Here is a 27,595-nt window from a genome sequence, read left to right as displayed (position 1 = left end):
ATTTTTTCTATTTGGTTAAAATTTCTCATTTCCCCTGATTTCTGCCAAATTGCTTGAAAGGAAAAAGGAAGAAAAAATAAAGCTCTTCAAGCTCTTCTCGTGAACTCAGACCCGTGGAGTGGTTACCTAGTAACAGCTGTTTGGGTCTGAGCTCACGCTGAACAGCAGAGAGAGAGGGGAAGGGTTGAGTGCATCAAAGCCATTTCTATAATGCAAAGGCTGGCTCTGCTCTCATAATGCAAGGTGAATGATAAATTCAAGGTCTTTTTCATGTCCTCCAAATCTCCTCTTCCCTGGTGAATGGAAAATGCCTTCTGCTCGGCGCTGGTCTTAGCAAGCAAAGAATTCCAAGGCTCTGTGGTGCCACTGCCTCAGTTGTATTCTTTCATTCTACCTGTGTCTGAACCTCCCATCAAAGATTTTCTAATTTTAATTCTTACTACAGGTGCTGTCCACCTGGTTTTCTTGGCTTGACATCTACCCAGTGTTCTTTTGACTATTTTCCATCTGCTCCATCATCTCCCTTCCTCAGCCTGGTTCATTAGGAGACCGTTCAGTTTTGTCTGTACACCTCCTTATCCACTTAGGAGATGAGAAAAAGATCTAAAAAGGGGGGCTATATTTTGTAGAGAGAAGTGTACTTTCATTTTAAAATCACATTACAATTCTCATAATGAAAATAAAAGAGGTGATGTGCACAACATGTAGCCAAGTCAGAGATTATTTCAAGGTAATTAGATTTATCAAGCTCTGGGTAGTTCTGATGCTGTCACTTGGTAGACTGGATCCATTGTTGAGAAGGCTGGTCACTTTACACAAACCAAACCTAACATCTATCCAGGACGGGAGAGGGATGCTCAGGTCCTTTCAACAACTCATCTGAATCACATGGCTGGACCTCTAGATCTTGGTGGGGGATCCAGGATTCTACAAGTCCCAACAGAGCTTGGAAGCTCTGTGGTTTCACCATGAATGAATTTCTGTAGACATTCCTGAGAAGTCTGGAGAGAGGCTGGCAGACCTCCTCTAGTAGATTTACCAATCTATTGAATAAGTACCCATGTTCAGTTCATGTCTATCATTAAGAACAGAGACAGAGGTTACTTAAAATATCTGGAGTGGTATTAAAAATTATGTGTATGTACCAGTACTGTTACAGCCAGGATTAGATGTAAACTAGTGTTTTCGTATCTGAGGTGTCTGAGTAAAAGCTTCTCAGGGCTTACCGACAAATAGAGTAATAAACACAAAACCTCCTTTCACCTGGCTATTCAATTTCTTTAGAAAGATGGACATGCCCTGTAACATACGTGGCTCGTTTTAATTTTATTTCTTTGTCTTGTTTTTACGCAGGGTGCTCGAGGCTTAGATGGAGAACCTGGGCCTCAGGGCCTTCCTGGTGCACCTGTAAGTGGTTTTACTTTGGCAAAACCCAATGATAGATTTTTTTAGCAATGATAATATTTTTGCTTTGTGTGTGTGTGTGTGTGTGTGTGTGTTTAACAGTATCTTTTACATGTGAATAATTAAAGTGAAAAAATAGGGAGTAGTTTTTATATTTATTTTTAACTTTTTAAAATTAAGACAAACATCTCTCTTTCTTGCACACAGAGACATGTTCTTCTGACTTGATTGTTTTTCTCCGTAGAGCTGTAGTCAGATTGTTGAGGAATCATGTTGCCTTTGCCTTCCCTTTGGCTGTCAGGATGCTTAGAGTCTCAGAAACTATCACATTTCTAGTTCCTAGGAAGTTTTATCCTTTTCCTTTTGTATGATGTCTGATTTCATCATTCCATCTTTTGGTTGCCATAGATACAGGCATCATTATGATAGGCTCCCTCCCTGTATCTTTTTTTGGAGAGAAACAGATATAAAAGCCATCTATTAGTAATCATCTATACCATGTAAAAAATATAAGTAAACTCGAATTTTCAACTATCAAGGACCTATGATTCGGTGGGAAAGGTAGAATGTAACTCGGGGATAAACTGGATGATTAAGTGGTAGAGCACGTGATGGGGTAACAGGAGGGGGGCTGGTCTGGGAGGCCGTTCTGGGCAGGAAAGGCAGCAAGGTGCAAGGGGGTCACGGTGGGTGGGGTTGGGGGTGTTAGTGCTTCATGGGGACTGCCATGGCCTGGAGTGGAAAGTTTGTATTGAGACGATAAGATTGAATAAGTAAAGTTTGAACCACCTTATGGAGAATCCTAATGGCAATCTGAGCTATTTGAACTGATCTGGTACCAATAAAGAGACATTTGAGGTTGCAGAGTTATTAAGTGATTTGACAAAAGCTGTATTTTAGGAAGATACTTCCTGTTGTCTGTTACCACCTGCCATGTATCAACAGTAGCTGGATGATTTTGACAGAAACCATTAGCAGTAACTTAGAAATTAAATGATATGGAGAAAAAATTGGCAACTAATCCAAACCTCAACCCACTGTAACAGTTAATGAGTTTAGCTGATATGTAGATGTAGTGACTGATGTCACTATGTGCAACAGGGATCTTAATTTTATTATACCATGGTGTCCAAAAAATGTATACACATTTTAATAAAGGAAAAAAAAGTATTAACATTGTAATCTCAATATATACTGATAACACGTTATCTTGTATGGTGTAGCTTGTATCTTTTATAATTGCAGAAGTCAAACGTGATTTGAATATTATAATTTTAATATGGTTTTCCCTTTCTTAAAAATGTGTATACGTTTTTTGGCACCCTATGCAGGTGTATATCCAAAGAGCACAGAAGCGTCATGTGCTCAAAACAGAAGATACGGAAGTCTCAATTAGCAGCTCTATAGCAATATCAGTTTTTAAGATATCATTTTTATAAAAAGATTTCTTAGAGCAATGGTTAGATAATGTGGGTATACTTTCTAATTTTTCAAAAGTATATCAGTAAATACCTTTTGCTTATATTAACAACATTTAATTTTCATACAGGGGGATCAGGGACAGCGAGGGCCTCCGGGAGAAGCAGGTCCCAAGGGAGACAGAGTGAGTCAAATTAGTCTACAAGCGTCCTCCAGTGCAGGGTGGCGTGGCGATTATGATTATCTCTTAGACATGTCCTCACTATTGTGATAATCGAATATGTCTCGTCTGCCCTTTCTCTTCTCTCCTGCAGGGGGCTCAAGGGCCTAGAGGAATTCCTGGCTCCCCAGGGCCCAAAGGAGACACGGTAAGTCCAGAGCGGCCGTCATCAAGCACATCTTTCCAAGGTACCATTGACTTGCAATAAAACTTTAGAAAATAATGAAGGGAAGAAGAATGTAACGCTTCCCAAGAGACAGTTTATTTCTTTGTGTATCTTTAGGGCTTGCCCGGTGTGGATGGCCGTGACGGGATACCTGGAATGCCTGGAACGAAGGTAGCTGTGTAATTTAGTGCGAGGGTGAATGAGGCTGTGTCTGCCCCGCCAGCTCAGCACAGCGTTTCCACTACTAAATTACCAGATGTATTTAGCCAGCTTCGGGTTTTTCCTTCTTTCTTTCTTTTTCAATCAAGTCAAATATAAATGCTTAACTAGAAAAGTTTATTTGCTTGGTTTTAGGAACTCAGTAAAATTGACTTGTTGATAAAACAGGGTGGATGAAATTGTGTATTTTGATTGAGTTTGTGTCCTGTGTTCCCCGATCCTCCTCTCCCAAATTACTCACATTATAAAAGTTCATGTAAGGTAGCGGTTGGGGCACTCTTTACTTAGAGGTCTACCCTTCTCCCTTTCTTAAAAGAAATACGGCAGTTCATCAGGTTCAAGGATGTGTTCCTCTCTTTCTTAGAAGGAATATGGTAACTTATACAAGGATATGAATTTTTTTTTCAGGGTGAACCAGGGAAACCTGGGCCTCCTGGCGATGCAGGATTGCAGGGGTTACCAGTAAGTATTTGATGTTTTCAGTTTATTGATTTATATCCTTATTTTAAAAATATGAATCTTTGGGAGAGACAGGTTACATTATGTGGTAAGGTCTGGAAAAGATATGATGTTTTACTTTTATATTTTCGTAGTTTACATTTTATACTTTTCTTGAATTGTTATTTCTGTGATAATTATACATAATAAGCTTTAATTTTATGTTTTGTGTCCCTTTTCTCCTTTAGTTCGCTCAGGCTTCCATATATACATATATTTTTCATTAACCCTGAGCTGTGGGCCAGTGTCTTATACTTTGTTCTACTTTTAATAAGTTCTGCAGTTCTCGTTTATCAGAGTTGAGCCACAGGAGGGCTGAGAACATGCTCAGGGAACAATGTGAGATGTATCATTTTTGGATTATATGCCATTTTGAATCATTCAAATTGGTGTTGCCCTATAGTATTAATGTGTCTGCAAGTTCATTTAGTTTGCGACATATGTATTCTTGGCTATTTGCTGTCAACTGCTCCACCCCTGAGCTGTGGCTCCAGTATTCTAGGCTTTGTAGAGATAAATGTTTCAAGTTAGTAAAGGATACTTGGTAATATCAAGGATTGGCCTCCCCTCCCCAATCTATTATGACATCTGACACCTTCTAAAATACAGTGTCAGCATTATTCAGTCCAGCATCCTCCTATTCCATTTTTCTACCTTAAAGTCCGAATCCTCATTTTACTATTCAGTACATGAAACCATGTTACATGCTATAACCTCTGTCCTGCCCATTAGAGCTCATGTTGACCTAAAGATGGAACTGGACTCTAATCTGGAAAACTGACTTTGCTTTAGAGGTGGGCTTTGCTTTAAGGGTATTCAGCTGTAGCAAACCAGATGCAATGAAGTAATGCCCTCTAAACTGTGGGTAGTTTTATGTGACTGTCCAGAGTTTGGGGAGCAGGAAGCATCTCCCACACATTCAAGCTTTGAGGTTTTCAGGTTCCCTCAGCTGCTGGGCGGTATGCAGTGGGCTTGGCATCTCACGGGTTGTCAGATGAGGCGATTAAACCCAGATTCCCTGTGCGTTCTTTTAGGGTGTACCTGGAATCCCTGGCGCCAAGGGTGTTGCCGGTGAAAAGGTAAGAGTCAAACATTTAAATTAATATTTTTCTTCGTTTATTAATAGATTTTGTTTGCAATTTTTAGTATTTCCAGACTGCCTTTATTTGGCACTAGGGAAAAATCAAACAGTAAAGGCTGTAAGGCTTCAAATGCTAATTTTTTCCTCCTAGCTGCAGAAAGAATACTTTGACAAAGTGTTGCTGATTAGACTTCCTTTATGAAAATGTCATCCTTTGCCAGTATAAGACAAATAAAATTTTTATTGTTCCTTACCACTTTAAAATAAGGAAGCTATTATTAAGCCATAAAACTTGTGGCAGTGACTATTAAGATGATTCAGTTTAAACTAAAAAAAAGTGTGTCATTTTGTTCGCATGGCGATCAGCCCGTGCTTACACATTCCCACACAGAACGTGAGGGCAAGGAGTTAAAAACAATCGGTGGAAAAATTAAATGGATGAAATGTAGCTTCGCTTGAGAATAAAAGAGATACAATGTGAATAATGTAGAGATGGGTCACTATTTGAGGATGTGGCCACATCCCCCCAGTCATAGTGGCCCACAGCGTCTCCAGCAGTGATGTTCCCTGAGAGATTGATGGTGGAGAAGGCATCTCTCGACAGAAGCTTTCCCTGCAGTTTGCTGGCAGGACTATTTTTAACAGCACTTCCTGTTCCCTCATGCTGACTTGATTCTCAATGACTTTAATAGTGGGTGTCCATGTGAGGTGACAGAAAGCGTATGGGAGTTGGAAATGGTAATGGGTGTGTATATATTACTAATATTGTGGAGAAGGAAAAATCTTTGATTTTTGACATTTGACCTTCAGTATACTTCTCAGACTAGCAAACAGGACTAAAGGACTCTGATGTGTCGAGTAAGAAAGAGATTCTATACCTTCCCACATTCTCAGTGTGAAATCAAGCAAGTAATACTATTTACTATAAGAAACACCCAGTCTGGGTGAGGCAGCTTCATAGTTACGCTTACTTAGAGTCTGAGTGACTTTGTATGTTGCATTTTTATCTTTAGGGTACTACAGGTGCTCCGGGGAAGCCTGGTCAGCTGGGAAATTCAGGCAAACCGGTAAGATGTTATGTTACCTTTTCATAAGTTCTAACCCATTGTGATCAGGGGGTGTTAACTTTTTCTCTACTTGGGTTTCCCCTAACAGGGCCAACAGGGGCCTGCAGGAGAGGTGGGACCCCGAGGACCCCGGGGACTTCCTGTGAGTACTGCTTTTATCCTGTGCCTTTCCAAGGCACCTTCTCAGGACTATTCTGGGCATCCCTCTGTTCGCTCATTCATTCATTCATTCATTCCTGGATGCTGTCTGATCTTTGAACATGTGCTAGTCCAGATGCACAAGGAAACAGGAATGCTATTTAGACACACAATCTACCTTCTTTGCAGAAAATGGAAACAAAAACAAAGGGCATAAAAGAAGCACAATGACCCTTTCTGCTTTCATCCCATGTTGAAGGAAATATTTTAGTGTGATTTAAAAATCTTTATGGAGATATAATTCACAAACTATATGATTCATCTAGCTAAGGTGTCTAATTTACTGATTTTTAGTATACTGGCAGCATTATGCAACCATCACCACAGTCAATTTTAGAACATTTCATCACAAGAAACCCTGTACCCATCTGCTGTCATCCGACATTTCCTCCCAGCCTCTTCAGCTCTAGACAATCACTAATCCACTTTCTGTCTCTATAGATTGCTGACTGTAGAAATTTCATATCAATAGAATCATACAATATGTGGGTTTTTGAAAAAAATGATTGGCTTCTCTCACGGAGCGTGATATTTCAAGGTTCACTGTGAAATGTATCAGTATTTCATTCCTTTTATTCTTGAATAATATTTAATTGTGTGGCTATATCACACTTTATGGATCCACTCCTCTGATGGTAACATTTGGATTGTTTCTGGTCTTTGGGCATTATGGATAACGTTGCTATGAACATTTCTGCGTGGGTTTTTGGGTGGACATGTGCATACTGAGGAGAAGAACTGCCAGATCGCACGGTAACTCTGTGTTTGGAGAAACTGCCAGGCTCGTTTTAGTGCGAGTTTGTGAACGTGCCTATTTTACGACAGCCACAGCACAGGTATTTTCTCACTAGAGAGATATGTTTAGAAACTGATCAGAAAATTAAACATTATGCACTGAAATTTGAAAATTACCTATTTTTATAGATATATGGGGTACCTGCGCAGATTTGTTACATAGCGGGAAACTCTGGGCTTTTTGCGTAATCCTTACCTGACCAGTGTCCGTAGTACCCGTTGGGTAATTTCTTGTCCTACGCTCCCCTCTCATTGTTCCCTCCTCCGGCCCTCTGAGGCTCCAATGTCTATTATTTTATTCTCTGTGTCCACATGTTTTCATAATTTACTTATGAATAAATATGTGAGAACGTGTGGTATTTGATTGTTTTTCTAAATTATTTCACTGAAGGTAATGGCCTCCAGTTACATCCAAAAGACATGAATTCATTCTTTTTTATGGTTGAGTAGCATCCCATAATGTACACATGTTTTTTCTTTACGTGATCATTGGTTAATAGACATGTAGGTTGATTCCTTATCTTCACTACTGTGAATTGTGCTGTGATAACCATAGGAGTGCAGGTGTCTTTATGATATAATGATTTCTTTCCTTTGGGCAGATACTCAGTAGTGGAATTGCTGGATTGAGCGCAGATCTGATTTCAGTTCTTTGAGAGATCTTGATACTGTTTCCATGCAGGTTGTACTAATTTACCTTCCCACCAATGGTGTATTAGCATTCCCCTTTCTAAGCATCCTTGCCAACATTTATTGTTTTTTGACATTTTTTTTGAGGCAGAGCCTCAAGCTGTCCCCCTGGGTAGAGTGCCATGGCATCATGCTCACAGCAACCTCCAACTCCTGGGCTCAAGTGAGTCTCCTGCCTCAGCCTCCCAACTAGCTGGGACCACAGGCGCCCGCCACAACGCCCGGCTATTTTTTGGTCGCAGCCATCATTGTTGTTTGGCGGGTCCAGGCTGGATTCGAACCTGCCAGCTTAGGTGTATGTGGCTGGTGCCTTAGCCACTTGAGCCACAGGCACCGAGCCATTTTTTGACTTTTTAATAGGGGCCATTCTGACTGGTATGAGATGGTATCTCATTGTGGTTTTGATTTGCATTTCTCTGATAGTGAGGTTGAACTTTTTTAAATATGTTTTTTGGCCATTTGATGTTGTCTTCTGAAAAAATGTTTGTGCGTGTCCTTGGCCCACCTTGTGATAAGGTTATTTGTTTGTTTGTTTGTTTTTTCTTGTTGAAGTGTTTAGTTCCTTATAGATTCTGGATATTAGTCTTTCATCAACATAATTTATGAACACTTGCTCCTATTCTGTAGGTTTTCTGTTTACTCTGTTGATTATTTTTTTTTGCCTGAACAGGAGCTTTTTAGTTTAGTTAAGTCTCATTTGTTTATTTTTGCTTTTGTTGCAGTTGCTTTTCGGGGCTTAGTTATAAATTCTTTGCCTAGGCTAATATCCAAAGTGTTTTTCCTAGGTTTTTCCCCTCAAATTTTTAGTTTTAGGTCTTATATTTTTAATCCATCTTGAGTTAATTTTTATATATGGCTAGAGATAGTGGTTAAGTTTCATTCTTCTGCGTATGGCTATCCTATTTTTCCAGCGCTATTATCAAATACTTTTGTACTTTGTCAAAGACCAGTTCGTTGTCATTATGTGGCTTTATTTCTGGGTTCTCCATTCTGTTCCATGGATCTTTTTGTCTATTTTTTAGTCTAGTACCATGCAGTTTTGGTGACTGTAGCTTTGATGGGTATTTCATACTTGAGAAAAGTGAAATATTCCAGGTGTCTTGTGGCATGAAAGTGGAGTTTTCCCACTTGTCACAGATATTTTTCAGCTGACCTCTACCAGGTGGTTTCCTGAAGTTTCTTTGCAGCTAAAAGAAGTCAGCTTCTAGTCCTCCTCATGTTTCTTGCTCACTTGCTCCTAGCTTATACTTTCCTTTTCTTTTGTTTGGAGCTTGTGAATTTCTAATTAAAATACTTTCCATAATTAGCTGTCAAAGTGACGAGGTTGCAGCCAGATCCTATTTCTAAAACAATGAAGATATCATATGATTGGTCCCAAAAGATGTACCAGTGTAGGGGGATTTGAACTTTCAGAGTACTCACTGTTATATCTGCTGTTCACTTGAAAGAGCAGAAAACTGTATAGTTGAAGAACATTGCAAGGACCACTCACTGAAGACAGAACATGACACAGCAGAGAGTGCTGTCCTGCCACCAGTTAAGTGCCATGCCATGTATAAAGCAATGAAGAACCAGAGGCAGGACCCCAGAAGGGGGTAAGGTGGGAAGGGCATTGATTCTCCTATGTGAGAGGAGGCATGTCAGAGGAGGTTATGCTAGTGCAGAATTTTGGACCTGATTTTCAGAGCTCTGTTCTTGAATTTCTGTAAAAGTCAAATTTTTCCTATCATCTCTCACTGAGGCTCAAAGCCTAGTCATTCTCCATCACATTTCCAATCTCCTGTAGGACTTCTGATTCAGTCTTCTTTTCAGTATCTCTTATCTTTGACTTTTCTTTTCCATGCCCACTCCCACCACCCTGGCTCTGGTCATTACCTACTTCCTGGATTGTTGTCATCTCCTGAATTGCTTTCCCAGCTCCTGGATTTTCTACTGGTATCTCTCAACAGGTCTTGTTCACTAGAGCTTTTACCCATTGTAAAGTCTCATGTCCGCGACTTGCCCTGTAGAATATCAACAGTGTCTCTGTAGTCCTTGGGACAAACTATTATAAAATGCCAAACACAATTCCAACAATCCTGGGCAACGAGAGTACCCCCAGGCTGTACCCACCCCATACCGGTATTTCCGAGTACAGCTCTGTCATCACTCCTCTTCCCCATTTAACAGTCTTTAATGGATTTCCACTGGCAATAAGAGAAAGTATAAAATCCGTTAACCGCTTAGCTTCATGTTTCACATCTTCTTTGCTTAGATCCTGAGTTGGAGTCAAGCTGGACTCTATGCTAATTGGAAACACCCTCTGCACTTCTCAGCCCTGTTAGACATGACTAAAATGTTAATTCTGCATGAAAACATCTCCACTGATGCCCTACCTCCCAGAGAGCAGTGAGCTTTCCTTGTTCTGAACTCTATAACTCTTGAGCTCATTGTACCCTTCCTGCAGGGAGGCAGGGGCAGATCTGAAGCATCTCTGTGTCTCTTCTGTCTCTTTACTCAGGACCTGCCATGGGGTAGTGCTCAATAAATATTTCTTGAAGTGAATTGAATTGGAGGCATAATCCTGTCATGTGGGTTTTGTTGTTAATAGTTGATTTCTCACCTGCTATACATTTTTCAGAGAAATGTCGTGATAGGTAATACATATTATAGTTCTGCAGCAGAGTGGTAACACCCAGTCTACTTACTGAAAGATAACATTTGTTCTTTCACTTTACATCATTAAATTCAGTTTTGTAGATAAGTTCACACCTTTTTAAATGCCTCACAAGTTTGGTCGGTTTTTCCTGAAATCTCAAAACAAGCTGAGTAGAAGGAAGAACATGTTTCTAACATGTCCTAGAAGCCTGCATAGTTGAAATAGAAATGTATTTCCATTTCCACCAGTGTTTGCCAATGCTATTGCAAGAGCAAAAGAAGCTTTTTGTTCTTGTTGTTTGTTTGTTTGATTCTGCAGTGACTTAGATGAGCAGCTGTCTTCACTACTGGGGCAGGCTTCTGGCTTTCTGTATCATGAGCCCATTGGTTTAGACGTGGGCTGGGTGGTTCTTGATTCAGAACAGGCAAGTGTCCTGGGCCTCTATTTCTCTGACTTGGTCCCACCATGTTGTGGCTCCTGATCCATTTCTGTCCTCCTGGCTTCTCAGAACTTGCCATGGCTTTTGCTGAGTAGGTTACATTTCCTCTGCTTTCATTGCCCTGACTAGGGCCAGTGCCATGCTGATCTTCCTCCAGTTTTCTGAAAACAATGTGCTCTGTAGCATAGAAGGGTGTCTCATTTCTCTGGATTCCCTCACTGATCCCCATCCCTGACACCAACAGCCTCAAGCGCAGAGGTCCCTGAATGATCTAAGCCGCCCTTCCATCCCACCTAGACCCCAGCATGTTACCTCTTTTGTGAAGCCAACATGTGTGGTAGTTATAGTTCAAACAAAACCTTTTTCCTGCCTCTGTGTGAGGGGAATACATAAACCTATACTAGTGAAAAATAAATGTAAATAATTGAAAAGAATCTTTCTCGCAAATCTAAAAGTTACCATTTTTGTAGAACTAATATGAACTTTGAATGTTAATATGAAAGTGGGTTTGTAAAAGCAGCAGTCTATAGAAATGATAATCAGTCTCTTGAGTTAAACAACATCCTTTTTGCCAGAAAGACTACTTCGTATACAGTTCAGACAAAGTATAGTGAGCTATAATTTCCTACTTCTAAAATTGGCGGGCTACTAAAGACAGTGTTCATTCTTCAGCCAGTAAGCATGTTGAGTGGCTGGGAAGATACAACTACTGTTACAGGATAGAGTAATGTACCATGACATGATAGCCATGGAATGAAATCAATTGTTTTTTGATGAAATAGTTTTAGCAATGTAAGTATAATTAAATTGTCTAATTTTCTGTAATCTTTTAAAAGTTTAAGAGTTCCATTTGAAAAGGGAAAGCTTCAACTTGAATTAGGTGTCGCTGTGTATTTATAGAAATGATTTTTACAAAGTAGCCCCCAGCACTTGTTTCTAAGCAGGCTGTCTGCCTGGTGATCATTGGGGTTACCAGGAACTGGAGACAGGTGAAGACTGACTTTTTCCCAAATGCAACTTGGGAGATTTGAAAGGCAAACAACATGTAATTGAACATTGGGTTAAAAAACATAATTGTGACTCTTTTCTTTAGCAATTACCTCAGATAAAAATAATAACTTGGCCAGGTGCAGTGGCTCACACCTGTAATTCCAGCACTTTGGGAGGTCAATGCAAGAGAATTGCCTGAGGCCAGGAGTTCCAGACCAACCTAAGCAATGTGGTAAGACCCTGTCTCTGCAATGAAATTAGCCTGGTGTGGTGGTGTGCCCCTGTCCTCTCAGCTACTCCTGAGACTGAGGCAGGAGGATCACTTGAGGCCAGGAATTCCAGACATCTTTTACTTAAGATGAAAATTGTGAGAAAGAGGCCCCTATCCTAAGAGTCTGCTTCTACCAATGAAAAAAAGCTGGATTATATATGAAGTCATAATTTATTGAACCCTACAGAGGGCTAAGGTCAAAGGGCACCCAACTTGTTTGCGATCTAAGGAAAGGCAGGCACCTTCCAGGAGAGACAAGGAGTCCTAGCTGACCTGAAATGGAGGAAGACAGGGCTGCCACACAAGCTAAAAAGAATAATTGAGCTGATGTTTGTAAAGAATTGCTGATAGCAAAATTGAGCTCCTTGAGGGTGTAGGACCCCTGGGAGCTGCAGACACAGTTTACATCCACTAGTGGGCAATTCAGACCTCATGAGAGAGGCAGGGGCAGGGCCTGCCCGGGAGAGGCAGGCTGCGTGTGGTGCAGGCCTGGAGGAGGGTCACAGTCGGCGTGGCGACACTGAATAAACTCACAGAAGGATACATTTGAAGCCAAGAAATAGTAGCTGAATAACTGTCCCAGACTCATCTCCTAAAAGGCTGCTCATAGGTGAGAGGGAGCAGAGAGGAGGAAAGCTATTTTTCTCCCTGAATCTTTCTTTTAAAAATCCATTATTATGAAACAACAATACATAACGTCATGTGCTGGTGCAATAAACAGAAATAGGATAGTACAAAGTGGTGCTAATCAGATTTTCTCTGTTCCCAATGGGGCATGAATTATGTACTTATTAGCCAAGCTAGTCATTTTGCCTGAGAAAAATAGATGTAAAGGAGGAACATATCAAACCAATAAAACTAAACATATAGGCCAGGTGTGGTGTCTCATGTCTGTCATCTAGAACTTGGGGAGGCCAAGGCAAGAGGATCAGTTGAGGCTAGGAGTTTGAAGCCAGCCTGGGCAACATAGCAAGACCCTATCTTTATAAAAATTAAAAAAATTAGCAGAGCATGGCAGCTACTGAGGAAAATCGGTTGAGCCTGGGAATTTGAGGTTGCAGTGAGCTATGATCATACCACAGCACTCCAGCCTGGGTAACAGAGGGAGAATATCTCTTAAAATAAATAATAATAACTAACATCTTTATTGTGCTAAGAGCCAGGCACTGTTCTAAGTGACGTGTGTTTCTTAACTAATAGAATCCTGAATCCCTTTGAGGTAGGTACTCTTTCTATTTTCATTTTATAGGTAAGGAAACAGGCGTAAAGAGGCTAAGTTGCCTGTTGGAATTTATTAGTTGGTCCAGGGTAGAATCAGCTTCAAATTTGGCAATTGGCCTCAGCATTTCTGTTTTCATCTCCACCCTCACATGCCTCAGTAGTTCAAGTCATCGTTTTACAGCATTTTATTTTTTAATTTTCAGATCAATGTAAGGTTACATACACATAGGTTACATTGTTTGTGCTTGTTAGAAAAAGTCTAAGTTGTATTTGAGTCCTTCAGGCCTGCATGAAAGGAAAATACAGGATGTTTTTTAGCTGAAATTTGCATGCCAAATTCTAATTGTATGAGACATATGGATCCCTGGTGAGCATTTAACAGAAGTCTAAGTTAAAGCTGATAAAGAGAAACCCACACAATGTAAACCCAAACAGATTCCTAGGTCTTACCCCAGACATCCAGAATTAGAATCAGACGAGTAGGAGGCTAAATAAAGATAGGAAATGGTGAGATGGGGTGGGGAAAAGCATCCAGTGCAATACATTTCTAAAAAAGTACAGGGGTTCTGAACATAGCCATAGGCTGGAAATCAATGATAGAGGGTCTGGACCTTTTTAAAAGCCTTAATTAGCTCCTTAAATAAGGATGAGTTGGCAGATGAGTCTGAACTTGTTGGAGAAGTGTGTGGTAGCTCACTGCATCCAAGATAAACACTGAGCCTGGTATTTCAGTCTTTCATTTTTAATGGTAGTATTTTGCCTTTGTTCTGTTTCTTTTGATGTTCCTGTTACAAATCAGAGCTATTGTTGTTGCAGATGCTAACAACTAGAAACAACAGATACTTCTTCCCACTTCTCTTGCTCGTATCCAGACTATGGTTATCACCAGAGCTGTTGAACCATAAGAGTTTTATCACGTATTTAGCACACTCTGGTTACCAGTGCCAAGGTTAGTTACTCCCTGCAACATGTGTTCAGGTTAATCTATGTTTTTAGAGATAGTTATTTATATCTTGAATACTCATGTTCATCTTCGCTTATTAGATAAAATTCTGGGACTTAGAGAAGGAGGACGAGAGGCATTGTTTTTAGAAGACACAAAAATAGCAAGAAAATCTTGTTGTAATACTTGGTTTTAGCTGTTTGGTCACTGTTGGAAAAGAAATGATTCTGTTTTTCACATGGAGAGGATCGCTGTAGAAATACCTACATTTAGAAATGGTCGAGGATTTATAAGATGGACGTGAAACAAAAACGAGGAGCCACATGTTGTCTGCTTGTGAAGATACGAGCAGTAATGCCCACACTTTCACTGGTCCTACATGTGTGGGGCTGTCACGGGTACCTATGTTGAGCCCAGCAGGCTGCTTATTCCGGGACTCTGAACTGTTCATTCATATCTATTACCCAGGGTCTACCAGTGATTAGGGAGTCCTTATGAGCCATAAAAAGAACTTACAAAAGAGAGAAAATGGGATTCTAGCAGAGAAAATCTTTGTCATTGACTGGGAAGATAATTAATCCTTCCAGAGAAAGATCAAAGGTTATATAATCATTTATTACAATTTAGCCTTTTGGTTTGTGGAAGAGAAAAAAAGATACATTAATCATCTTTGTTTTGGATAAGATGGCATAATAGCTCATTTATTTAGAAGTGAATACTTAGGGTTATGTCAAGAAATGAGCTTATAAATTTCTCCCCCCAATTGCTATTAATTATTCTGTGAATTAATGTCGTGTTAGCTCAGTGACATTTAGAATCTTAATCATTATTACATTGGGAAATTATTTGAAAATGCCAACAGAGCAGATATACTGAAGAAAATGTGTCTTGAACTTTGAAGTTCTAGGCCACAGTCATGGGGCGGAACCCAATCTTTGTATTTATAGTTGGATAGAAGACGCTGTCACAGCACTAGTTTTCATCGGGACTTAACACCCTTCCATCTTCACAGGCCACTGCCTCTGGCTTCCGAGCTGCTGATGAGAGTTAAGGACCAACGTCTCATCCCAAGCCCCTCTATCACATAGTTCATTTATGTAAAATTGTTGAAAAATACTTGAGAGCATTTGGTTTAAATCACCTAAAAGTCTTTCAAATGACCATTGCAAAATTATCACTCATAGCTAGAGACTGTTGTAATTTAGCAAATATTTCTTAATCCTTTAGAGAAACTGAAAATTCAGAAGGTTCATGTGTCTTGACACTTGGTTAAACTTAAAGATGCATAAATAACATAGGGGTCAGAATAGAATCTTCTCAGCAGCATTTATAAACCTTAAGCATTAATATGGAGTTGTTGTCGTCATTTTAAAGAAAAACTAACTCAAATGACTGCTTTCATTTTTATATATACCTTCTAGGAAGTGTGATTATTTATCCAATAATGTTTGCATTCAGCTTAGTTGAGCACACACTGGAAACTGGAAATAAAATGAGCTTTTATTGAACTGCATAAAATGAAGTTCTCAGTGAAAAAAGTTGAAAAGGTCACGTGTCTCCTTTTCTTAATAGACTCAAAAAGCTTAAAGTTTCAAAAAAAAGATTGGAATTGGCGGACAAGATAAAATTACTTTTGCTTTTGGTGTGTCTTTGTTATAAATTGTACATTAAAACGTTCATTTAATCCTTTAAGATATGTTTAGAACAAGAATGAGTAAAAGAAAAAAGATTTGCTTCAGAAAGTTTATAAATTTCTACCATCTGTGTCTTTTGAAGAAGACACAGAAGTTGCCTTAGTAATTTAAAGGCAAACATCTCTATCCTGTGTTTCTTTTGAGGTTTAAGATCATTTGCCAGATGTTGCTATAAAATGTTCTGTAGGCCCCCAAATTCATGCTGTGTTCTAGGCACTGTGCAGATTTCCAAATTAATATAATATCTGCCTGTACCTTAAGAACACAGAGTCCACATGAGGGGGCAAGACATGTATAAAAGTAACTATAATGTAAATTAGAATGTGATTGGAATGCTGAAAATTACTAGCTGTCACGTGATACTCATGTGGTAGGTATTACGTCTACTGATCTGTAATCGCAATAAACAGCATGAAAACATTTACTGAGAGATGAACGCAGAGGATGCTGAGGGCCCTGATTTGACGGCTCACGCCTTCAGCAATAGGGTGGGGAGAATACTTTGATGACTTTTAGATTTAAACAAAGCCGAAATAGGATGTTATTTTAATTACATTGTAATTAAGCCTTTGAATTTTGGCAACATATCCATTTGATGATGGTGTTTGTGTTTCCCCAGGGCAACAGAGGAGAAGTAGGACCCACAGGAGCCCCAGGCCTGCCAGGTAAACTGGTAAGTCATGGTGAGCTTATTTGCTTTCTAGGAAACATGATACAGTTTTTAGAATGAGCAAAAGGAGAAAAAAACAACTTGCAATTTAATCAGCCCTACTGGATTTGTGTTGTTATGTGAATGTGTGAAAATGTAAATGTGGAATTTCAAATTATATCCAGGATCCCCTCAGAGGGTGCCACGCTCACATCCACGTGGTCTGCAGCTACATTCTAAACTCGGGAGAGACACAAAGGGCTACAGTTGGCCTTTGGGTGTTCTTGGAATTGCAGAGAACTGAGCGTGAATGCTGCCTTTTTTCTTCTTGGCAATGCTTGGGTACACAGCAAGACCCAGCAGCACCCGTTGCAGGGGCTTGGCTGAAAGAACTCACTGTTGGAAAGGACTCAGAGGCATTGAGGACCTCAGAGGAGGCTGGAGGATGGGCAGGGACCCCTTCTCCTGAGAATCTGGGAGAAAGGCAACCCGGAGGAGCAGCGTTACACCAACACAGCACGTTTATTTTAGACACATGAGTCAACACAGCCCGCATCGTGTCTGGTTTCTGTGCTTTAAGTGTGGCGATGACAGTGACTCCAGGGACTTTGTGTTTGTTTTTTAGGGTCCTCTGGGTAACCCTGGCCTCCCAGGCTTGCCCGGGCCTCCTGGACTTCCTGGAATGAAAGGTGACAGGGTAAGATATCCAGCACTGTAGCAAGTTATTTGGGAGGGTGATTTCTACCATGGTGAGAAACCACACTTGCTTTTGGCCCAGTGGAGAATGTTTCTGGAATGTATCGTTAAGTAGCTGTTAAGAAGGGTACTTTAAATTACTCGGTGTTGAGACTAAGAAGGGAAACCAGAAGAAAAACAAACTATGAAAAGTAAAAATTTCAGTCGCAATCACATTTTCTATTTAGTCCTAAATGCACATTCCGCTAACAATATTTTGTGTGGATGTGAATGCCCTGTGTTATCAAAGACTCCTGGACAATCGTCAGTTTCTCCAGGTCTTGCTGATTCTTTCTGGGTGGTGAGAAGTTAGGGAAATTCTCTCCCATCTCATTAATGGGACTTACGCTTGCCACTAGCTCAATAAGGGGAGTTGGTGCATTTAAAATTATACAGAAAGCTCAAAGTGCTGAAAAAGTGCCATATTTTATTCTTTACAGGGTGTAGTTGGTGAACCCGGTCCAAAGGGTGAACAGGTATGTGCCGTTACTTGATTAGCATGAAATGCAACGCTTCACGGGTGCCCCTTCTAAAGGAGGGGACCGGCTGGTTTACGGGAGTGATTAAAACCGTGGATCCTACCAATGTGATTCACGGTGAGTGCCGCCCCCTAGAGGCGACATTGGTCTGTGGCCGTATCTCCTATTTTAATGAGCTGGAGTCAATGGTAGCTCTGCCTCCAGGAACACACCATCCTTCCTTTGAAGAGAGGGGTCCTGTCTCTGGTTAACAGATGGAGCCTTCTATACCCATATCAGAATGTTTTAAGTTTTTCTTGATCAAGACCTCCTCAAGTAAACTGCACATGCGAATTAGACCCAGTCTTCTCCCTAGGTTCCTTTCTCTACTCTCAGAGCTCTCTGCTGGGCAGTGCCTGTGGCTCAGTGAGTAGGGCGCCGGCCCCATATACCAAGGGTGGTGGGATCAAACCTGGCCCGGCCAAACTGCAACAAAAAATAGCCGGGCGTTGTGGCAGGTGCCTGTAGTCCCAGCCACTTGGGAGGCTGAGGCAAGAGGATCGCCTGAGCCCTGGAGCTGGAGGTTGCTGTGAGCAGTGACATCATGGCACTCTACCGAGGGTGACAGAGTGAGACTCTGTCTCTCTTCTCAGGGTAACCTACTTATAAAATTGCTCAATGTAGTCATGAATCCTTCATTTTAGCTGAAACTCAACCTTATCTTTTGGCCTTTAATTGGACTGGTCACTACCAGCTGACCGGGAAGCAGCGGAGAGCATTTTTGTATTGCTTCACGATCCTGGGAACACTGTGGGCACTTAGGAATGGTTGGATGGTTAAAGTTTAGCCATGGGGCTAAGACTTTTAAAAATGTCACCTTTGATTCACTTTTAGGGTGCCTCAGGAGAAGAAGGTGAAGCAGGTGGAAGGGGTGAACTTGTAAGTTTTTTTCTGATTAGTGATGGAGCCTTACTGATTCTTGAATTATATTAGAATCATAATACAGTAGATCCTCCATAGATGAACACCTCCTTACCTTGACACCACCAGAAGTTGACCTGATTTTCACAGGCTGGACATGTACCTCATGTATGTATCAGCACAGGAGGCCTAGTTCCTTATATCATGTGTTGATTAGTTTGTTACCCTCCCTTGAGTAGTCAACTTACAGAGGTTCTACTGCATAATATGAATATTTTTTTCTTTCTTCTGACATTGTTATCTTCCAAACAAGATCAAATAAATTAGGGAAGAACATCCTGAAAATAACAGACCTGCTTTTAAACTTTTAGAGAACAAGTGTGCCTTTATAGATGGTGAATCCCTTTGGCTTTGTGAACATTTGAGATGATTCTTATATAACTATATAAAGTCTATAAACAGCACGTATCATGAAAACAAAACTAGACAGCTGTGGCTCAACAGTCTGACTGAGAATATTCTCTTTAGTCTGAAACCCTCCAAAGCAGTGACCTTAGACTCCAGTAGATGTCACTGGTAAATCTCCAGGAAGGCAATAAAAATGAGAATAATGCTATTGTCACTGCTGGAACTGATTGGTTTGCTGACTCATCATTGTGATTTTGCTACAAACGAACATGACCTAATGTAGAAACTTATGTTCTGGTCCTTTGGGATCAAGGTGATAGATTTCCCATGCAACAGTTTTGGAGAGCTTTGAGTACAGGAAGAAGAATTCTAGTAATGTTGTTTTATTCAGATTTTCAGGATTCAGAGTTAATGTAAACTTAACATCTAAATTAGGCAAAGCTTCCCAACTATTCAGTAAATTCGTAAGAGGATTGTTCTATTTTATTTTTGTTTGGAGTTGTTCATTGTATGGGCTAAGAGGATGTTTTAAATCATTGTGTTTTATAGTAGAGTTGTATTAATAATTGAGTTGAAATTATATCTAGAATTAGTGGCAGGAGATTGTCGAGCTTTTTTTTATAAGCATGAAAGCATGTGTATTTGGTTTGATAGACTTTTGAGGATAAATTTTAAAATATTTAGATATAAAACAATAACAGAATACTATTTTAATATCTTCTGACTTTTGACTTACACATTTTAATTCTCAAGCTTTAGCCTTTTAGATTTGAATAGAACATTGGAGAGCTCTGATTCAATCCTATTACTAATAGATAAGTTAGCCAAAGGCTAGGAGGTTATGTTGCTTACAGAGGATCACAGGGTTAAGTAGCAGAACTGGGACCAGAATCCACATTTTCAATCCAGCATTTTTCTGCAATGCCAGAGTTAATATGTTCATATTTTAGCAACACAATAACTTTTTGGAAGCTACCAGATGTGAATACATTATTCTAATATAATTTTGTTTTATTGATTTAGGGAGATGAAGGATTACCTGGCCCAAAGGGATCTGTAAGTATAATGAACAGTAATGGTATAAAAAAATTAGAAATATCAGTAAAGCTGTATAAAATGTAGTATCCTGCTTTATGAAATTATTCTATATAATTCAATCTGTAAGGGACTTATCTCCACAGAAATAAATGTCTAAATTTATGCTTTAGGTAATAGATTAATGTAATAGAAAAAAAATCTTGCAATCGTGTAAATGGATCTACCTTTTGAACTAACCACTCTGAAGTTAGTGCTTTTTCATATTATAAATGGTTCAATGAGTCTTACATGGTAATAATACTCTAATTTTCCCCCCAAATGGGTCATTTTTAAAGAATTGACTTGTGCTTTGTGGCAATGAAAGTATAATTGAATTTCACTGGCAATTATACCATTGCAAAATATTTCAGTGATTTTTCTTAATCTCCTGTGTATTCTAGATGGGAAAGTAAGATAGAGGCATAAGACATAAGAAAATATAACAGAGGGTTATTAGGAATAGAGAATGATCCTCTGTTCAATTTTTGTCATTCTACCAAAACTAAACTGATATCCTTGGAGATTAGATATATTCAGAATGACAGAGCCTATTGGTAGGAAACCTGGGATGACTTGCTGATTTGAAAGGAATGCACATCTAACAGCATCAGAACCTCGAGGAAGTAGAAAGAGAAAAGAGAAAGCTCACGCCTCAATGTCAAACGCCACTACCACCAACTCTCAGTTAATTTCCATGTCCTTATTTTTGGAATCTTCCATACTCCTCTCTGTCCCTGTCCAATATGTCATCCTCATGGCAGCCAACGTAACCTAGATTTAAAAAAAAGATAAAATCCACTGTGCATCCCTCCTTGGCTTGATACTCTTCAAGAACATGATTTTATAGAATAAAGTCCGATTCTTAGCCAGGTATCCAAAGCCTTCAATGCCGTGCCCTTTGCTTCCCCAGCCATCACCAGCGAGATAGTGCACTCAAATTTGGTCTCCTTTATCTTCTGCCAGTTCTTCAGTGCATTTCTGAGTTCATTTCGTCTCTTTTCTGGGTTGTTTTAGAAGTTGTTAGTTTTGTACCCTCAGTTACCTGACCTAGGTTATCTGACTGTTGACCCTGTGTTTCAGGAAGTCTTCCAAGGTATATAAGTTCTTTGTAGAAGCAATTTTGGCAAGTTGACTGAGACAACTTTCAATTTTATGTCTTTATTTTTTTTTTGCATGGAGATTGGAAAAAAGCATATTAGCTGCTCTTTATTTAGATGTGTCTGGTGAAAGTGTTGCTTCATCACCTTCAGTTTAAAGCATTGGAGTGCTTGAGAGAGTTAGCTTTTTCTAGATAAATGTTGCATATGAAAAAGAAGCAGGATTAAATTGCTTTATAAACATTCCTATCTTGAACACTGGCATTCCCTCGGTGCCTCCCTGTTCTTTTATCCTCTCATTCTTATTCTGAGCAGCCCTACATTGGAGCGCCTCTCCCACAAATTCTACCAGAGGAATTTAACGATTTTTTTAGTTTAACAAAAAGTGTGAATTAATTTAGTTTCTTTTAAAGCAGTTATTGGAGATGAAGATTCTTTTAAATGCTTTTAGTGTTCTCCCTTCAGAAAAAAAAAAAAAAAAAACAACGAACTTCCATCTGCTTTCATGCTAGGGAAGCAAGTGGTTTCTTTTTAACATCTTTAATATTTAGATTTTTAACATCCTTAATGCTTAGATAAATTGTGAACTTACTTTTGGGGGGTCATATATTTTAAATTCAGCATTTTAAATGTGGTATTTTAAGTGCATTGATTTGTGTTAGCATTTTATAATTCCCGGATATAATCGTCATCTGCGCCCATTCCAAAAAATGGTATAAAGGCTTAATAACTTATCTCTTTGGAAATATCTTTCTTTTATTCTTGCAGCCTTGGTGATGTGCAAAGTAACATGTCTTATAGGACCTCACTGGCCTTTCTGTGGCTAGAAAATGGCCACAAGCCCTGTTAAAAACTAACAGGCTCCGAAGGAAATGGCTCACAGTATAAAGAGTGGCTTTTAGAATGTGTTATCCCCATGAGCATTTTACAGTAATAACTACACCAGAAAGAAAGATTTTAAAAGTTTACTTGAACTGGAATTCTAAGGGACTGGCGAGTTGTTCTGTGACACTATGTGTCTTCACTTTGTGGCAAAGGGAAAGGATTTGTAATCTCTGAAGGAACACCTGCTAGGAGATAGACAGAAGGTAGGAACCCCCACATGTCACGTGAAGTGTCTGTATTAATTGTAAGAGGCACACGGCTTGTGCTTCACTCTGGTTTTATAAGGTACTATCTTTTCCAGGTGGGTAACCCTGGGGAGCCTGGCTTGAGGGGACCTGAAGGAGTTCGGGGGCTTCCTGGAGTAGAAGGCCCCAGAGGACCACCTGGACCCCGAGGCGTGCAGGGAGAACAGGGTGCCACTGGCCTGCCCGGTGTGCAAGGCCCTCCGGTGAGTGGTGGGCAGCCTCGGGGTTTCCCTTTGCAGATGCCACCCCACAGCAGTGGGCCAGACTGGGCATCAGGTCCTCAGCCACAGTTCTTTTGCTGTAAATCCAGCCCCCACGGGGCCTCTCGCGGACTCTGTCAGTGTCCAGTCCAACAGTACTCTCTTTACGGTTCTGTCTAAGCTGCCTCCTTCCTCTTCTGTCCCAGGGCCGAGCACCCACCGATCAGCACATCAAGCAGGTCTGCATGAGAGTCATGCAAGGTAAACAAACCACACGCTTTGACTTTGTGCACCGTGAACTGTTGCTTCTCAGGATTTTATTCTTGTAGGTCCACAAGGGTAACTAATGGTCAATTCTGTGTGCTGTGAAGGTGGGAGGTTATGAGTAGTGTTAATGCCAAGTCTAGTTTATTCAATTCTTGCTCTCCACAGTAGCTCACAGCCTCAACGTATAATATTCCATTTCTGCGTTAGCTTTTTTCTTTTATTTTTTTGTGCCAGGGGACTAATTTATAAGAAAGTATGCGCACACACTCACATATACACACTTTTCCTTTGGAAAACAGATTCTCAGGCGTCTCTCCCCTTGTTAAGATCTTAGCTCTTAGTGTATCTAGCACTGTCTCGGCTCTCTAAGGTATGTCAGAAGCAAATGACAGGCTCCATGACCATAAAAAGCATAAGGACATTACTCCAGTCATATACCACATACGTAAAAAAATCAATAATTAAAGGGCAGTGCCTGTGGTTCAAAGGAGTAGGGCGCCGGCCCCATATGTTGGAAGTGGTGGGTTCAAAACCAGCCTCGGCCAAAAACTAAAAAAAAAAAAAAGAAAAAAAAAAAATCCATAACTCAGATGCAGAGACTCACACTGTAATCCTAGCACTCTGGAAAGCCAAGGTGGGTGGGTTGCTTGAGCTCAGGACTTCTAGACCAGCCTGAACAAGAGCTAGATCCCATCTCTACTAAAAATAGAAAATCTAGCTGGGCATAGTGGCATGGCCTGTAGTCCCAACTACTTGTGAGGCTGAGGCAAGAAGATCACTTAAGCCCAAGAATTTGATATTGCTGTGAGCTATGATGATGCCACTGCACTCTACTCTGGGTGACAGAATGAGACTCTGTCACACACACAAAAAAATAAAAAATCAATAACTAGCATTTTACCAAATTGATGATATATTTTTACATTTTTTAACCCTTATGTAAATTCATCTGTGGCTATAGCAGATGTTACTTATTTCAAGGATTGGCTAGCTACGTTAGTGGTTTCAGAATTGGTCTAGTGAAAATACCACACAGAAAATGAAGGTGTGCAAAGATACCCCTCATCCAAGCAGACCCTGCACCCTGGAGCCTTCGAACAGATAATTGTATTTTTCCAAGTAACCAGATCTGTCATGAAGAGATACTCCCCTTTGCTATGTTTCCCAGACGAGTCTATTTTGTTTAATAGACATTTGGGAGTTTTCCAGAATCAAGTGGGAATGAAACTCTTACTTTTATATTTGAAATATAAGCGTCTTCATTGCATACAATTTGTCTGTAGAGTTTATTTCAGTTTTAAACATTACATATCTAGAAAATTAAGATTGTATGTTATTACTTAAATAAGGTAAAATTAGGATACTCATACTTAAACCATTTTTAAAATGTTGATTAGAAATTTGTTCCCAATTCATATTCTCTTCTATACTTTAAATTAAAAAAATAATTACACTAGACTCTTCCCCTTTGAGTATTTTCCTGTATGCCATAGCATCAGTGGATGATTCTGAATCTAATGGTTTCAGAAAGAGCTCACATAGTTATTAATTTTTAAGACTGATTATGACCATTCTCAAGGCAGGTTATTTTTAATATTTGTTGTCTATTTCAAGTATGAAAAAGGCTTCTAAGAGCAAGGACTTGTAAGGAGCCATGAATTCTCAGGGTATTTCAGGTTATAGAATATCTTTAAACTAAAAAAAGTGTTGCGGGTAGGTCTCATGTGGTTTCTGAATACTAATTTTTGACAACGTCCTTGGCTTTTAAAAAGCTCCTGGAAATCCACATCTACGTATGTTAAAAAACTCATTTTTCTTCCCATCCTGGGGTTTCAGATATCCAGCCAGGATTCAAGTGAACCTTGAACCTCGTCCTTCTAGAATATTACTCACCCAAAAGTCTGCAAGGTTATTTTTTCTTTTTATTATTTTAATACTCCACTCTTTGTCTCAAAATAGCAGCACCAAATATATCCAGGGAAAACTGAATAAGAGAACACTAATAAGCCTTCCTGGCAGAAAGCCCAGGGAAAAGTTATCCAACTTTTCTCATTTCTTACCATCACTTTGGAAGCTCTGGTGACACATTTAGAGAAAAGACATTTGGAATATGGCTCTTCTCATTTGAATGGCTTTCATGTTCCTGACGTGTCTGCTTTTGTCTGTCACCTTTCAGAGCATTTTGCTGAGATGGCTGCTAGTCTCAAGCGTCCCGACTCGGGGGTCTCTGGCCTCCCGGGGAAGCCTGGCCCTCCTGGTCCCCCCGGCCCCCCTGGAGAGAACGGTTTCCCAGGTCAGATGGGAATTCGTGGCCTTCCAGGCATTAAAGGACCCCCTGGACCTCTTGGTTTGAAAGGACCGAAAGGTAAGCCAAGTTGCTCATGTGGAACCAAAAAGACACGGTCTTTTTTCCAGTGTATATGTTCTAAGCTCAAGGAATTCTCATGTCAATGCTGTCTGACTGGATATAAGATGAGAAGATTTATTGTTCTCTCTTCTAATAGTGATGGCAAAGATTTGAAAACTATTATATAATGTTTTCTTGACTCTGCTGTACCCCAACAGTAGACCAAGTACTGAAAGTAAGGTCTCCTGACTTTAACTGATATTTCTCCATCGTACTCCACCCAAATCAGAGTTCAAAACAAACCTTGCAGGATCTGGTAAAGGATCATTCAGTATTTTTCTGAAGCCCTAAAGTCATCTTGTAAGATGGCAACCATTCTTAGGATTTTTTTATTGGTTATTTAAACTAACAATTCATTAGCAGGACACAAGAAAAATGACATCAAGAATTAAGCTGCCTCTTTCTTCTTATAAAAAGTGACATTGGATATTTGGTTTTGATGGATTTTTTTCAGCTCTGAGGCACAATCTGATCTCTGAGTTTGTTTCTCCCATTTTTATTTAAAGGAAACCTACACATCCAGTATTTTTTCAGAAAAAGAGAGCTAGGAGTGTGTTAGGAGTTGAACAGGTGTTAGAAGGGCCAGTTGCCCTAGATGGAGTTGGTTAGTTGAGGGGACTAAATGTGTCACCTCGAGGTGTGTGTGCCCTGCAGAATTTCCAGAGAGGACTACATGAAGTGGGGAGTTTCTGAATCACGATGAGCGACTGACAGCTCTCTGGGGAACTTCAGAAAGTCCTGACATCAAAAACAGGACAGGAACTTACTTGACTTTCAATATTGTGGTGCTCCAGTTAGGGATGAAGATTGTGGTACGAATGGTCAGAGGCCAAGCAAGCTGCCTTCCTGAATCTGTAAATGAATTGCTGATGCAGTTACCTAACTGCGTCCTTAGCTGGAATAAGTTATTTTATTACTTTTTTTTTTGGCATGTGCAGAGCTGCCTGTTAAAAAAATGAGCTCTAACTGGGGCCTCTTGTAAGGCTGGCACCATTTCAAAGCTTTTAGAGTGGACAAAATCAGCTAGAGAGCAAGCTGAGAGTTGGGTTCATGTTAAAGAGAACTGAACATTTTCTCTGAAAGAATCACATACCCGTTCATCTTTATCTCACTTATAGCAACTTAGTTTGGGGACACCTGCCTGTGGTTATTCCCAACTCACAAACCATTTCTAAGCAACTCTACTGCCTGGTGGATTGCTGGCTTATCCAGCGGTGTTGTGCCCAGGCACGACGATGTCTCATCCTTTGCTGAGTTCACTTTAGAGCAGCAGCTCTGACAGGGTGGCCCTGGAACATCATCGGCGTCACCAGGGACCTAGCAAGGAATGCAGATTTCCTGGCCCAGCCCAGACCCACCGAATCAGAAACTCTGGGACAGGGCCCAATGGTCTGGTTTAACGAGACTTCCAGGGGCTTCTGAGAGGTAACGGCACAGTGTGAAACCATCCCGTGTTTTCCTACTGAGAGGGAACCTTGCTGGGGACTACAGACATCATGGCCCTATTTTTTTTTGTGTGTGTGTAACAGGAAATCTTCATGTTTGGGGCAGAATTTAACTTTGAGCTACCAACAGAACTCTGCTTTAAAATGTGAAAATGGCTGTGTCACTAGCTAGGCTGGGAGAATTTGTCTAAAGCTGCCTTCGTCAGCCTTGCCTGCAGTTTGGAATCACCGGAGGAGCTTTAAAAACTACTGCCTGGGTTGCATTCCCAGAACTTCTGATTTAATTGGTCTGGCACAGGGATTTAAAAAATATTCCCCCAGACGATATTAATGTGCAGCTGGGACTGAGAACCACTGTAAAAATGGGTGAATTGTTCGGGAAGCTTTGGCAACCCTGAGTTGTGGCTAGCTAGGTGGCTAAGTTGGGGTGGACCAGCTCTAGCAGACAAACCTCATTTTGAAAGAAAGGGAAGTGTATTTCTGTGTTTGGAACATGGAAAGTATACTGAATCCAGTTATTCTCAAGCAGAGCTTGGTCAGTGGGGTCACATGTTTGGAAATGTCTGATTCTAGGTAACTAGACTTGAGCATTCTTGCTTGACCACATACGCGGACACTAGTATTTAAGAGAAAACATAGTTTTCTACTGTCCAAAGGTGTATAGCTCCAATTTTCCCTGAGAATAAATGCTCCACCATTTCACAACTTAAAATTTCAGCCAATTGGAGAAGAGATGGATGTCAGTCTTGCGGAGTAAGGAAGGGAGGTGTGTCTTGTTCCACCCACCCTCACTCTGACATTCTTTTTGTAGAGAAATGGCTACATAAATAACCAGTAAGTTTTATTAT

At 40.2% G+C, this 27,595-nt stretch overlaps 1 protein-coding gene across 2 annotated transcripts in view; it reads left to right on the top strand.

Annotated features, from left to right (window-relative positions):
• Nucleotides 1-27,595, top strand: part of COL9A1 (collagen type IX alpha 1 chain) — an 87,591-nt gene that overhangs the window by 45,901 nt on the left and 14,095 nt on the right. For both annotated transcript variants that reach the window (XM_012805066.1, XM_012805065.1), the window contains 16 exons: nucleotides 1,354-1,407; nucleotides 2,954-3,007; nucleotides 3,138-3,191; nucleotides 3,327-3,380; nucleotides 3,837-3,890; nucleotides 4,961-5,005; nucleotides 6,021-6,074; nucleotides 6,163-6,216; nucleotides 16,573-16,626; nucleotides 17,228-17,299; nucleotides 17,778-17,813; nucleotides 18,690-18,734; nucleotides 20,148-20,180; nucleotides 22,485-22,631; nucleotides 22,835-22,889; nucleotides 25,072-25,260. In XM_012805066.1, coding sequence (XP_012660520.1) covers nucleotides 1,354-1,407; nucleotides 2,954-3,007; nucleotides 3,138-3,191; nucleotides 3,327-3,380; nucleotides 3,837-3,890; nucleotides 4,961-5,005; nucleotides 6,021-6,074; nucleotides 6,163-6,216; nucleotides 16,573-16,626; nucleotides 17,228-17,299; nucleotides 17,778-17,813; nucleotides 18,690-18,734; nucleotides 20,148-20,180; nucleotides 22,485-22,631; nucleotides 22,835-22,889; nucleotides 25,072-25,260 — 1,054 coding nt within the window. The remainder of the gene's footprint in view (nucleotides 1-1,353; nucleotides 1,408-2,953; nucleotides 3,008-3,137; nucleotides 3,192-3,326; nucleotides 3,381-3,836; nucleotides 3,891-4,960; nucleotides 5,006-6,020; nucleotides 6,075-6,162; nucleotides 6,217-16,572; nucleotides 16,627-17,227; nucleotides 17,300-17,777; nucleotides 17,814-18,689; nucleotides 18,735-20,147; nucleotides 20,181-22,484; nucleotides 22,632-22,834; nucleotides 22,890-25,071; nucleotides 25,261-27,595) is intronic.

The sequence above is a fragment of the Otolemur garnettii genome, unplaced genomic scaffold (assembly GCF_000181295.1).
Source record: "Otolemur garnettii isolate 467f Iridium unplaced genomic scaffold, OtoGar3 scaffold00035, whole genome shotgun sequence".
NCBI lineage: Eukaryota > Metazoa > Chordata > Mammalia > Primates > Galagidae > Otolemur > Otolemur garnettii.
Note: the sequence above shows the minus strand (reverse complement) of the source record. Positions and strands in the feature narration are given on the sequence as shown.